This window comes from Muntiacus reevesi, chromosome 18 (genome assembly GCF_963930625.1).
Source record: "Muntiacus reevesi chromosome 18, mMunRee1.1, whole genome shotgun sequence".
Taxonomy (NCBI): Eukaryota; Metazoa; Chordata; class Mammalia; order Artiodactyla; family Cervidae; genus Muntiacus; species Muntiacus reevesi.
In genome coordinates, this window is record NC_089266.1 from 39,000,460 (window position 1) to 39,015,017 (window position 14,558).

A 14,558-nucleotide genomic window follows, 5' to 3' on the forward strand; every position below is an offset into this window, starting at 1 on the left:
GTTTATATTTTTTATCTCTAATTTTAATTCAGCTGCCAAGTTACACAGTGTATAGGTATTTCATTGGACATATTTTGGGGCAGGACTCAATTCCCCATCCTGAAGCACAGGAAACATCCCAAAATAGCACTGGCCTCATCCCATGATACAACAGAATCACACTGCACGCCAGTCTCCATTTTCTTCTCTGCCTTTTGCTGCTTTGAGCCATCGCTGCCTTCTAAAATATATCTGTTGAGTGTTTCTCCAGAATCGTGTTTTCCCTTGGGTGCTTTCACTGGCATTTTAAAAAATACTGGTTTCATTTTGTTTTGTTTTTCTGAATATAAAAAATAGTATATGGAGCTTCCAGATTATACAGCAGAAAGCTACCACCTTTTGATTCTATTGTGTCTTGCCTCTAAAATACTAAGTAGAACATATGAGAAAAGATAAAAATGTCAGTAGCTTGCAAAACTATGGAAACTGTTGTCTGGGAAAAACAGTAGAGGTGACCACTAACTCAGGCTGAATGCTTGAGGCAGGATGGCAAAGCCGGAGGGACGAAGGTGTTTTCCATCCACCCTCCCTCATTGGCCTCCCCCTTATGGTCAGAGAATCGTAGCCTAAATGTTTTTGTTCCCTGTGCATGGTATTGCATTGCAGTCAATTTTTTATTTACACAGCAAGTTTTGGGTAAAATTTTTCACAAGTTGTTAAGAATGAATTTTGGTAGGAAGAATATGTATAGTCAGGAACACTTGTATCTTCTGTGGATGAAAAGGACTAGAAAAATAGATATGTACCATAATACTGGTCACCTGCAGTGATTGGAAAAGGATTGGTGACTCTGTCTTCATCTGTGAGGTTCTAGTATTTTATGCATGATTTATTCTTACTTATGCTTGAAATGTATATACATAGAAAAAACAACACTAGAAGTAAAAATACCAAAATCCTAATTAGCAGTGATGAATTCTGAAAGTGGAAATATGGGTGGTTACAGCTTTCTTTGAACAGTTCGGTATTTTTAAAATTAAAAACACGTTTTCACACTGTGGTAACATTATTCTAGTAAATTTAAAATTGGTTGTTTACCTTTCCGTTCATTCTAGGGAAACGAAAAACATTCAAAAAAATAGTTCACAAAGCAAAAGATAGGAAAATTATAAAAATGAGTCTATAACAGTAAATATAAATGGACTAAACTCTATTAAATGAATCTTTTAGGTTGGGTCAAAAAGATTAAAATCCAACTATATTCTGTTTACAAAAAGTATTAATTGCTCAGTTGTGTCTAACTCTTTGCGACCCCATGGACTATAACCTGCCAGGCTTCTCTGTCCATGGGATTCTCCAGGCAAGAATACTCGAGTGGGTTGCCATTCCCTTCTCCAGGTGACACTTGAAACAATGCGAAGTGTTTGGGCAGGACATGTCAGAAATCACAAGCAAATCAGGGTATTAATATAAAACAGTAGAACCCAAGGTAAAATATCTAGTAAAACAAAGAGGCATTTTATTTTTGTAAAGGATACTTTTCTGAAATATATCATCAAGCTTAGCTCTCAGGAACATTGAGATTGTGTCTGTAAAACAAAAGTGACTATACAAGGAGAAACTGGCAAAAACTTCATGGTTAAAAGAAACTTTAATATGCCACTCGGATCAAATATATTCAAAATAAGGATATGGAAACGAAAATAACATAATAAAATAGGGAATTCAGAAATATAGTCATCAGAGCTTGTGTCCTATAGACCAAGGTTTAGCCAGCTTTTTCTGCAAAGGGCCAGATAGTAAATATCTGGGCCTTGCAGACCATATGGTCTCTTTTGCAGCCACTCAACTGTACTTGTAGCATGAAAGCAATGATAAATAGTATACAAATGAATGTGCCTGGCTGGGCTCCAATAAAAATTTATTATGAAAAAAAAAAAAGAAAAAAAAATTTATTATGGACCCTGAAATTTGAATTCCTTATGATTTTTCATTTCATGCGAATTTTCTTTTGAACCACTTACAAATGTAAACACCAAACTCCCCTGGCGGTCCAGTGGTTAAGAATTCACCTGCCAGTGAAGGGGACATGGGTTCAATCTCTGGTCCTGGAAGAGTCCACAGGCCGAGGAGCAGCTAAGCCCGTGGGCCACAACTACTGAAGCCCTCGCCCTGGAGCCCACACACCGCAGCAAGAGAAGTGCCCGCAGTGAGAAACCCTCTCACTGCAGCTAGAGAGTGGGCCCTGCTCTCCCTGCAATTGGAGAAAGCCCCATGCACAACGAAGACCCAGGGCAGCCAAAAATAAAAATAAATAAGTGATTTTTAAAAATGTAAAAGCCAATCTTAGGCCACATATGTACAAAGAAGAGGCAGCAGGCAGGATTTGGCACAAGGCTATACAGTTTATAGGTTCCTGATAGAGACAGAAGTTTGACAAATCTAATTAAGAAATCCAGGGGAAGACGCCCCCAAATTAGAAACAATGAAGGGGTGTAGCCAAGAATATAAATTTATTTTTGAATTTGAAAATACTAAGTAGACAACTTTGTAGAAAAATAGAAATCGCCTAAATTTTTCCAGAGGGAGGAGAATGCTTCAAAAGTCCAATGATTATGGAAGAAATTGAAAAAGTTATCAAAATATTTCCATAAAAACAAGCTAGACCCACTCTTTTCTATTTGAGTTCTTTAAAACTTTTAAGGAACATATTTAACTTTTAAAGTACTTTTAAAAGTAAAGATACTTTTAAAAAGTATCTTTCAAGGAACAGAAAGATATTTTTATATCTTTTTTATACAATGTAAACATTAAAACAATATCTGAAAATATAATGATATTTTTATATCATTTTTATACCTTATAAACTGTTCTAGGACATGGGTACAACCTAGGCCTTTCCCCACTCATTTTACAAAAGCCCAGAATAAAAACTATAGACCAGTCTCACTTGTGAGTATAGATGCAGAAACCCTGAAAAAAAAATCCCTGCTGTGTCACATCCAGCAGCTTATTAAAGGAACATTCATATATATAACCAAGTAGAATCTCTTTCAGAAATGCAAGGATATTTTAATTTGGAAAGATATAAAAGAAGGCTTGGATAAATGCAGACACATGCCATGTCCTGAGAAGGAAAGACTGAAAACTGTAGAAACACTGATTTCCCTGCATTGACCTAATCAGTTTAATGCCATTTCCAACGAAATCACGATTGGATTTTTCTTAAACTTTGACAGTGTCCTAAATTTCTTCTTGCATAACTGGGTAGGAATAGCCTTTTTGTTGTAAAAAGTACTGAAGGGAGTTAGTACTGCTAGATTTCCTATCAGCATTGAGCTACAATAATTAAAAGCAATATGGTACTGATATGATAGCCCCCCAAAAATATTAGATTCTTTCTTTCTTCAAGTTATTAAAAAATTAAATATTGAAAAATTAAACCATAAAATATCTAGAGAAAGATAGGTGAATTTTTACATAATTTTAGGGTGGTCAGAGAAGCTTTTCTAAAGTATATAATACCAAATTTCGGTAATTCGAAGATAGCTAGATTTAACTTAAATACCAAATTTCAAAAACATTATAATCAGAAAAGAAGATAGAGAAGTTAGGTGAAAGAGGTCCTTGAAGGAATGAAGACATTGGATGGGGAACAGTGAGTTCCTGTTCTGTCACTCTAACCACTAACTCTCAGTGTGAACTTGGGCAGGTTACCCACCCTCGGCGTGGGTCAATACTCTAATATGGATAATGAGAGGACTAGGTGAATCTCCAGGCCTCTGGGGAGGCTATTTGCAAAAATGACCACAATTTCTGTGGTCCCATCCCTATATGTTTAACTCTCTTTGAACTTGACATTGCTTTTTCTCCCATCAAGAGATGGAGCCTGTTTCCCCCTGCTGAACCTCAGTTTCACCAGTGGAATGCAGTAGAAGTGATGTTATGTGACTTAATGAGTCTCAGCCTTAAGAGACCTTGCAGCTGCGATTGTTACTTCTTAAAATGATGGTGTGGCTTCTGAACAAGCCTGGGCTAGCCTCTCAAACGACCACATGCACATGGTTGTAATCCTAAAGGTAATCTCAGGCAAGACTAGCAGAAAAAATATTCAGCTGAGCTCAAGCAAAGTTTTTGGCACACAGCATTGTAAGAAATGAAATAGTTGTTGGTTTAACACTCCCCACCCCCCAAAACCCATAAAGAAAAATGAAAATGTGAGTGACAAAAATGAGAGAACATTCCCAGCAACTGTGCAACTCTTAAAATCAACTTTTAAAAATATACTTAGTGTTGAAAATGTTCTAAAACTGGATTGTGGTAATGGTTGCACAACTTAATTTCCTTAAAATTGTTGAATTACACTTAAAATAGGTGAATTTTATGGTATATAAGTTAAATCTTATATGTACATAAGTGAACACTTTATCAAAGTAGTAATAAAGATGATCATTTCTAACCTCTCTCTAGTAATTTAAGCAAGATCCCCTTTTTTCCCTATCAGATTGGCAGAGTTGCTTTGTTGTTGTTTTAAATATAGTATACACCTCAGGTTAGAGTATAAAGAGATGGCCATGACATACTAAGTGAAGAGAAGTAACTTACAAGTCACTGTGTGTACCATGTTGCTAGTTATGTTAAAAATTCCATATTTAGGGCTAGAAAGAAAACTTATATAATGCACCCAAACCTTATAGCTGACTTGAGAGGATTATAAATGACTGTTACTTTCTCTGTGATTTTCAGATTGTAAATTTTTTCTGACTCCCATGTATTTCTTTTGTAATTTAGCTTCTTTAAAAAATAGTTCACGTGATGAGAGCACTTTTTAAGGCACTTGATACATGCTGCAAAATTGCCCTCCAGGAAAGCTGTACCAGTTAACACGCCCACCAGCAATGTTCACTTTGATTTTTGAAGTCAGTCTAATTTTGTCTCCGTCTGCTAATATTTCTAATCTTATTTCATCCCTTTTTATTATTTCTTTGGGGTTCCAACACCTCCCAGTTTAGTGTTCTCATTGAATTTCATTAGCAGCTGTTTCATTAGTAGCTCAGAAGAAGGATTAAAGTGTTAACTTGGATAGATTTTGACAAAAACCTATAAAAACGTATGTTATTATCTTTGCATAAATCCTATTTAATCATAGTTCCTCAGGAACCTCTCTTTGGCACTTATTTGAAGGAATAGAACTGGCCACCAATGAAACTCCAGACCTTGGTATGTGCGGATCTGTCTGGGTGAAACTGGCATATTCGTGGTGTGTCTGGGTTCAGGTCGTAAAGGGGATTAATGAAGTTCTGCAGGGGTTCAGGTCAGTTCACTACCCTTTTACTCTTCAACCACTGGGAATCTACCTTGCATGGGCATCCTTGATGACTTGCTTTACACAGAAATTTCTTGTTTCATAAAATATCTGCCAGGAGAGGTATATTCCGAAAGGATTATAAATGAATGTTTTTGTTTTTACTTGAATCTCATTTTAAATGTACTAAGGATATTAGTGAGGTGCCCTTTCCATAAAATAAAGAATCAGTCCCTCTTTTTTTGTTTTTTTGTTTGTTCTGTGCACAAAAGGTCACAGAATTGCTTAAGGTACCTACACATTCTCACTTTCTCTGATCTCTGCTAATAGATGACTAATGCAAAATATTGAATAACTTTTAAAATCAATACTTAATTTTGTTGAGATAATTAGAGAGAGATTCAACTCTGACATAAAATACTCACCCCACCCAGTTCCTGGGCCTACTTCTGTTAGAGGATAATCCATAAATAATTCACGAAGCTGGCATTACTCACAGCATTGTGATAATTTTTTTCTGGGAAAATTTTAGCAGCTGTTCTAATATAGATTGCCAGTTATCAGTAGTTGGCAATGCAAGTCAACTTTTAATTATGCAGAGGCTGATTATTCAGACTACAAACTGTTTGTGCCCTGTGCTGCTCCTTCCTGCGGCCTCCTTACCTTTTAGCATTTCCACTGCTCATTAGCACATTTACCAGAAGGTAGGCCTTGGACAAGGGTAGGGGAAAGGATACTAAAATCAGTTATGCATTTAGGAGATGCACTAATGAAAGATTTCAATACAGTGTAGGACGGTTGACTAAAATTGAGTCATTTGGATTCCCTGTGAATTTTATTTACTTGTTCTGGCTCTCCACGGCAGCAGGTAATAGAATTGTCTGCAGAGAGACAGTATTATTCCTGTAGCTAATGTTTTCCTTTCTAGAACATTTTCACTTGATGGTTTATATTTTCTTTATTTATCTCATATGTGCCTACACCGCATTATTTGGTGATTGGTAGATTGAGACTCCTGGCTTGTACAGTGATATCACAATTAAAATGATGGTTTATCAGTTTTCCAGAAAAGTGAAATTTCCCTTTCAAGTACCAGTATCTTTCATATTTCAACCAGCTTTGTTGGAAATACGATCTGCTCGTGCTTACACCAAGGTTGCGGAACACGGCTTAAACCTTTCTGTACACTCAAGGTTGTGTGTGCTGTGCATTCTCCTAAGATGTGTATGGTCATCACAAAAGTCCGTGCAAGTATGGTGTGAGTCTGAGAACCTCTGCTTAGGTCAGATGTACAGTTGTAATAAAACTCAGTGGTGCTAGTATTTATGTTTGCCCCAAGGCTGTTATTCTCATATGAGTTCTGCCTCCTCCCAGTCTGTCACCGTCTCCTTTGCCATTGTCAGAAATTCTGCATCTTATTAGTTGTCTGTTTCTGGACTGTTGTGGGCTAAGAAGCTGAATAGGTATGCCAGTTAGAGTTACGGCTAAAATAAGAGCAAGTGGACCCACAGGAGAGTAGAAGAATTCACATATGAATGTAAGTGCTTGAGCCTTGGTGCAGAAATAGCCTCACGGCTCCCCCCCTCTTCCTTCCTAATTTTCAGTCACGTGGTTAATTTTTTTGTTGTTGTTAAATTGTTGATTGTGTTTCAAAGAAGAGATTGTTTGGGATATGGAACTGGAATAGACATAACCCAGGACTTCCCTGGTGGTCCAGTGGTTAAGACTCCACACTTCCAGTGCAGGGGGCACAGGCTTGATCCCTGCTCAGGGAAGTCCCACATGCTGCAAGGTGTAGTCAAAAAAAAAAAGTGATCCAGAGATTTTTTTCAGTGAGTACTGCTACTGACTGATATCCCATCAGTTTGGGACAAAGAGCAGAATAAAGGGGTAAGCATAAGAAATACTGATTTTTTAAAAAATAGATTAAAAAAAAAAAAGATGATAGGCCTGTTTAGGATAGCGATTAGGTTACCTGTTCTATTAACCCCCCAAAGATCAGTTAAACAGAAGCACTTGGACTATAAAAGTCTTTAGGAAGTAACTTCAGCAGGTGCTCTGATTTCCATGTCGTCATGAACATTATGCAACTGTCTTGTCTAGAAGGCTCCCTACTGATAATCCCTTTTTTATTATTTTCTACAAATTCTAATCTTTGGATTATTTTGGGGGAATTGAGACACAGTGGTTAGGTTCCAGAATTCTGGTGGACTTTTCATGTGCTCATTTGCTTTGCTTCCTGGGGACCAGAGTTAGCTCTGAGTCACGCTCCGTCTGATTTATATCGGATCCGGCTTGCGGAGCTCTGACTCAGCCGGGCTTCAGGCCCGATCGCCCAGCTCATCTTCTGAGGAGTGGAGGGCGAGGCCAGGATGAATGTCCTGACACATTTTTCCCCTTTGTCCTCTTGCTCTTTCAGGATCTAAAGAGAACCTCATCACCGACACCCAGCAGGTGCGCCTTGCCACAGCCGTTTTCCCTGTCCTCAGCCTCCTGAACCACTCCTGCAGCCCCAACATCAGCGTGTCCTTCATTGGCACCATCGCCACCATTCGGGCATTACAGCTGATTAGAAGAGGGCAGGAGATCTTCCACTGTTATGGTGAGCCGTCTGTCCTCCCCTCTGCCCACCCTTCTCCAGCAGAAAAGGATGGGGTGAACTCGCATGGGCACGCCACAAAGCATGTTCCTTCGCCTGCCCAGGGAGGGTGTGTTTGCTGGTGGAGGCGGTACAGAGCTCCTCACTCGGCCCTGCTGTGTCTCCTCTGTGTATCTGCTGTGTATCTCACTGCTTGATCCCTGTAAGCATCCTTTTCTGAAAATGGACTGGGAACACTTCTTGGCTTCTTTTCCTTCCTGTCCCCATGACTCTGAAGCCTGTTTCTATAGTTATACCCATGTTTGAGTAAAAGGTATTTGTCACATGATGTGACAGACCTTCCACTAAGCTGAAGTCTTTTTTTTTTTTACTGTAATGTGCAGGATCTTAGTTCCCTGACCAGGGAGGCAACCCGCTGTCCCTTGCAGTGGCAGTTCAGAGTCTTAACCACTGGATCGCCAGGGAAGTCCCCTGCAATCTTTTTTTTTTTTTTTCCCCTGCAATCTTTTAAGCAGTGTCTGGTGCTCCCTCGGTTTCAGTATTGGCCAAGCGTGGTCTTTCTGCAGGACCGCACGAGAGCAGGATGGGTGTTGCTGAGAGGCGCCAGAAGCTGAGGTCTCAGTATTTCTTTGACTGCAACTGTCCACCTTGTGAACGGGAGAGGCAGAGACCCTCGGCGGGGCCTGGTCGGGAAGCCTTTCGTTGTCACTGTTGCAGAGCGCTCCTGCAGGTGAATCGCTTTCTCCCTTTTCTTCTCTTCTCGTGGCTTTTCTGGGACATCAGTTATCCAGCTGAAAGGCCTGAAATCTTTAACAGGACGCTGTTGGGACTTGGAGATGCTGAAAGCCATACTCTCTCTTCCCCATACCTTGATCACCCCCTACAGGAACCACAGGGAAGGGTTGGGATTCATGCTCTTTCTCCTGCAAAGAGCAGAAAATCCCACCTAAACTGAGTCAGGGTTGCTCCAGTAAATCACAAGGAAGTCCCAGGTTAAGGGTGCTTCAAATACGCTGTAGTCAAGGAGCTCAGAAGTGTCACCAAGACCCAGTGTTTCTTTCTGCCCGCTCAGCTCCATTTTTTCTGTTATTTAGCCCAATCTCAGAGAGACTTCCTCCTTGTGGTGGCCAGATGGCTGCCTTTAGCCCCAGCCTCAGACCCTCCCAGTCCAGAAGGATAAAAACATACAGACTCTAACAGAGATCTGGGCAAAAATCGTACTGCGTTTCATCAACCCAACACCTGTGGCTGGAGGGAAATCAGAGGCACAGAGTTTCCCTCCAGCCATTTGGGCCAGAGGGATGGTCCATATCAGAGCTGTCTGCTCCCCGCTCAGCTCCCAGGCACTGACTGAGGAAAGGAGAGGAAGGGGGAGGAAGGACCCTCAGGAGAAGTCAGGGTGCTCTTGCCAAATGGAGCCACGGATTCTGGCATCTGAAAAACACCAAATGTCTTAGGGGACCTGTAGGTAGAACATGGAGCTGGTTGTGTTAGAAAGCTGAAGTCACAAGAAGCCCAGCATCAAATGGGGGGAGGCCTCACCTAGAACCTTTTCATGTTGGTTTCCTTGTGGCTTTTTCATAACCCCTGGAAATATGTTTGTCATCCAAAGTCCTAGCCCCAGAGAGAAGTAAGAGAAACTATAGAAGCCAGGTGGACTACAGTTCATGGTGTTGCAGAGTCAGACACGACTGAGCGACTAACACACAACACAAGGCCAGTGTGGAAAGAGACTGTGGTCTGTACCAGTTTTAATTTGGTTGCAGTAGCTAAATCTCAAGTAAGACTCGGCTGCTGCTTCCAGCACAGTCGCTGCCATCAAAATCTAGGTCCAGTCCCCCTTGGTCGTTGTATGTTACAGCAGGAGTCTCCTTCCCCCATGGGGTCAGAAGTTCTGGAGTGAGGCTGTAGGGTAAGCACGTGCAGTGTCGCTAGCTGAGTCTGGTCAATAAAGAGAACACTGACTTCCGCAGGGAGATGATGTTCTGAGCTGTGGCGGCCCAGCTTGTATGGAATCAGTCAGCAGAGACCTCCTGGTCTCCCGGCTACAGGACCTTCAGCGGCAGGTGGGGGCGGCCCAGAAGCGTCTCAGAAACGGCAGGCTAGGTGAGACTGGCTCCCTGTTTTGGTCCTCCAGCCCCTTCCCTTTTATTCAGTCTGAGTTCACCTTGATCTTAAGGATACTCAGTGAAGATTGAAGCGTTGAATTTAATTATCCCCCAGCCAGCCACAAGATGGCTATGTAGGCCAGTGAGACCAAATCCTTACCAGCTCAGCTTGCATGATGTCCTTGAAAAAGGGCCAACTGATATAAGCTGTTGTTCTCTTAGGCATCAGAGAGTTAGTTAAAGACTAATGAGTTATCTCTGACATCCGTAATCTTTTGTGCATATCCAGAAGCTCAGTGTCACTTATGTAAGTTCCGGAGCCTTGTGACCTAATTTCCTAGAGAAACTGTTCTACACTCATCAGAGCCTATTTCGCTTCTACAGAGCAGTGGGGCGTGTGCCCAGTGGATTTAAGTGTCCTGCTTTTTCCAGAAAGGGAGTTACAAAACCCCTCATTACCCTGGAAAGCTCTGCCTTGGGGCTTGACGTCATGTGAATTTACTTACACTACTTTTTATGAAAGTTGACCTTTTTGCTTAGACTTCTGAGTCAAGAGAAGTAACGACCATGCATGGAATGTAGCCATCCCACTTCAAACTGAAGTTGGAAACCTAGAGCACATGTGGGGAGGCCTCACCCAGCACCATGTGCTGTCGAAAGAGAAAGCATAAGGGAACAGCTTTATTGGACCCAGCATTGCGGGTTGATCACAACCCAGGGAGACAAAGTGGGATTTCCACATTCAGGCCCAGCCATAGAGGATTTAAGGGCTGGAATCTCATGTCTAAGACTGGATTTGTGTCTGTAATGAGTCCACTTTCCTTTGAATTGATAGAGCTCGCCACTCAGCTGTTGCTGGAGTGTCAGAGTGATGCCAAGAGCTTCCTGTCTGCGGACCACAGCGTGGTGGGAGAAATCGAGGACACCTTGGCCCAGGCCTATGCTGCCTTAGGTATGGCCTGTGTCTGCACCTTCCGCTCCGAGGAATGAGCCTGCCTGTGTGTGCGGTCGTGACCTTGGCCTTGTCTGGTTGTGTCTCTCTCAGTCTTTCATCTGAGGCTACTCTCCCTTCCATTCAGCTTTCCTTTCCCAGAACAAGTTCATCCACAGCTGACTGGGGTTCTCGTCTGGATCCAGATTTTCCTGTCTTTGCAGGGGACTGGGAAAAGTCAGCGACCCACCTTCAGGAGAGTCTCCGAGTGGTGGAGGTCCACCACGGGCCATCCAGTGTGGAGATGGGCCATGAGCTCTTCAAACTGGCCCAAGTCTTCTTCAATGGGTAAGTCTTGTTTGCTAGCACTTTGCTAGGCCACCTACTGATTTTATACGAGGCTCTTCTGTGTGTTCCTTTTTGCTCCCACAGCGCCCCACTGCTCTGTAGAAGAGAGATGAGACTCTGATGAGGGCTGAACAGTTTCTCTAGGAAATTAGGTCACGAGGCCCTGGAATGAAAATAAAGTGAAACGTCTTTATTTCCCCTTTAGGAGTGATCCCTTCCTTCTGCCCTGCTGACACATTTGTCGCTTTAGAATTCCCTCCTGGGAGATGACGGGGAGGCTCTTAGCTCTGAAGGGAGTTTCCCAGGGAGACGTTGCCTCAGTGCTCCCCCCACCCCCTGCCCACCATCATAGCAGTTCTTAGCCATTCTTCTCAGTCCGCTCCTCCCTCCCTCCCTCGGCACTCATTCTCAGCACCCTCAGCCCCAGGCCCTCTTCCTTCTTCCTGGTCCTGTTCTTTTTAAAGCAGTTGTAATCAAGCACAAGTCGTCTTGCTCCCCAGGGGACGTCTGGCAATGTCTGAAGACGTTTTTAGTTGTTAGGACTCGGGGTGGAGGCCAGAGATACTATTAAACATCCAACAGTGCACGAGATGGCATCACCACGACCCCCAGCTAAGAATTACCCGGCCCCCAAATGTCAATATCGTCAAGGTTGAGAAACCCAACTTTAGTTCTTTGGCCCATTTTTTGATTGGGTCATTTATTTTTCTGGAATTGAGCTTCAGGAGCTGCTTGTATATTTTTGAGATTAATCCTTTGTCTGTTTCCTCATTTGCTATTATTTTCTCCCAATCTGAGGACTGTCTTTTCACCTTACTTATAGTTTCCTTTGTTGTGCAAAAGCTTTTAATTTTCATTAGGTCCCATTTGTTTATTTTTGCTTTTATTTCCAATATTCTGGGAGGTGGGTCATAGAAGATCTTGCTGAGATTTATGTCAGAGAGTGTTTTGCCTCTGTTCTCCTCTAGGAGTTTTATAGTTTCTGGTCTTACATTTAGATCTTTAATCCATTTTGAGTTTATTTTTGTGTATGGTATTAGAAAGTGTTCTAGTTTCATTCTTTTACAAGTGGTTGACCAGTTTTCCCAGCACCACTTGTTAAAGAGGTTGTCTTTTTTCCATTGTATATCCTTGCCTCCTTTGTCAAAGATAAGGTGTCCATAGGTTCGTGGATTTATCTCTGGGCTTTCTATTCTGTTCCATTGATCTATATTTCTGTCTTTGTGCCAGTACTATACTGTCTTGATGACTGTGGCTTTGTAGTAGAGTCTGAAGTCAGACAGGTTGATTCCTCCAGTTCCATTCTTCTTTCTCAAGATTACTTTGGCTATTCGAGGTTTTTTGTATTTCCATACAAATTGTGAAATTATTTGTTCTAGTTCTGTGAAAAATACCGTTGGTAGCTTGATAGGGATTGCATTGAATCTATAGATTGCTTTGGGTAGAATAGCCATTTTGACAATATTGATTCTTCCAATCCATGAACACGGTATGTTTCTCCATCTGTTTGTGTCCTCTTTGATTTCTTTCATCAGTGTTTTATAGTTTTCTATGTATAAGTCTTTCGTTTCTTTAAAAGTTGTAAGAACAGTAGGGTTGGTGAGTTGATGGCCTCATCCACTTTTGTAACTGGGATCATTAGGAGGCCCTACTGTCAGTATTTCTAGATGGAATACGTCCAGCCTTGATAAAGCTGCCACTGGTGTGGTAAAATGTTTGAAACACGGTCCTGGGACTGTGTGGTGGGTGGGCCTGATACCCGAGACATAGAGGCAGCCCATTCGGTCAGAGAGAGGGCAAAGTGCTGCAGAATCAGGTCACAGACGGACCTGGTGACTCTTGAGACAAAGACTCCTGAGTAAATCTTGAGCAAATACAGGACCATATGGTCACAAAGACTCAGACTTGACTTAGCAACTGAACAACAACAAAAATGCCGGATGAGCACTTTGAGACCTGCCTGTCTCTCAGTATCTTGGAATCTTTGTACTTTTTTTGTAACTTTCATTTCAGACTCTACCTTTCAGTGTGTTTGTGAGTCTTATCTGCCCTTCTAGACTATAAGTTCTTGAAAACAAAAGTTATCTACTCTGCATTCTTCACAGGATGTGAATAGGCCCTCCACTAATGTTTGCCTGATTGAATACATGGGTTCACTCCTCTTTACCTCCTTTTGATTCAGGTGTGCAATACCCGAAGCTCTGACTACAATACAGAAGGCAGAGAAGGTCCTGTTGGTACATTATGGCCCTTGGAATGACGAGATCCGGGAGCTACAAAAGATGAAATCCTGTTTGTTGGACTTGCTCCCCATCCCTGGGGGACCTAAGGAATAGGGTGGGATGAGTTAAAGAGCGTCTGTTGCTGCTGAGCTGTCAACCTAAAAACACAGGACCTGCCTGACAGTCACAAGCCTGGTGTATGGGATGGGGGGGACTTGGAAAGCATTGCGGTTAGAGACAGGCTCACCTATTTTGATGGATGTTTTTTGAAGTAGTTAACTACTCTCCAGCACAAATTCCCATTTCCCAGAAAAGATTTCAAACTGGTATCTGGAGAACCTAAGCCCTTTAAAAGGATTTTAGCTGATCTGCAGGCATCTGGATGTTAGCCTGGGTTTTGGCATCTGGGTTTTGGCTAGGCGCCACTTCTCTAAATGATGATGTCTGCTTCACTGGAACATTCCTATGGTTTCTAGCAGTAATGAAATGTTGTGTACCACTCCAGTGGGAACTTAAACTCTTAATAGTTGTGTTGTAATTGAAAAATAGTTATAAAGCCAGAAGTCAGTGAGGCTCGTTACCTCTAGAGAGACAGTTTCATTTATGTTATCTAGCTTCCTCAGATCCTTTGTTTAAACCAGTAGTGTATAAATTATGAATAGAGAAATAAATATGGGGCCATTTTATTGTTGGGCTAGGATGGCAACTCTCAATTTGTTTCCTACTAGTTTTCCAGTCCTTGTTCTCTGGATTTCACTCTATATTCTTGGCTGACTCACTGACCAAACACTAATAAAATCAAACTTGTAGCGAAGGCTTTATAACACATCCTTTCTGAGTTATGTTTATTAGCAAACCTGAAAAGAGATTGCTTTTTTTCTATCTCTCCAAGCAGGCAAATGAAATACAGACTATGTAAGTACTGAAAAGGGGGAAAAACAGCTTCAGAAAATGCTGAGGGTGTGGGCATGGCTGCTTGTGGTTTCAGACCTAAGAGACAAACTAGGAAGGAGAACTGTTATCTACCTGGTTGTATAGCACTGGTCTAGACGTTTTTGGCATCAGG

At 41.8% G+C, this 14,558-nt stretch overlaps 1 protein-coding gene across 4 annotated transcripts in view; it reads left to right on the top strand.

The window, feature by feature from the left end:
- SMYD4 (SET and MYND domain containing 4) overlaps positions 1-14,316 on the top strand; it is a 41,876-nt gene extending 27,560 nt beyond the window's left edge. For 2 of the 4 annotated variants that reach the window (XM_065909870.1, XM_065909871.1), the window contains exons 6-11: positions 7,704-7,886; positions 8,399-8,613; positions 9,857-9,989; positions 10,827-10,943; positions 11,147-11,270; positions 13,453-14,316. In XM_065909870.1, coding sequence (XP_065765942.1) covers positions 7,704-7,886; positions 8,399-8,613; positions 9,857-9,989; positions 10,827-10,943; positions 11,147-11,270; positions 13,453-13,606 — 926 coding nt within the window. In that variant the 3' untranslated portion in view covers positions 13,607-14,316. The remainder of the gene's footprint in view (positions 1-7,703; positions 7,887-8,398; positions 8,614-9,856; positions 9,990-10,826; positions 10,944-11,146; positions 11,271-13,452) is intronic. The other 2 variants (XM_065909872.1, XM_065909873.1) reach the window with 2 other exon arrangements.
- Positions 14,317-14,558: the final 242 nt, after the last annotated feature.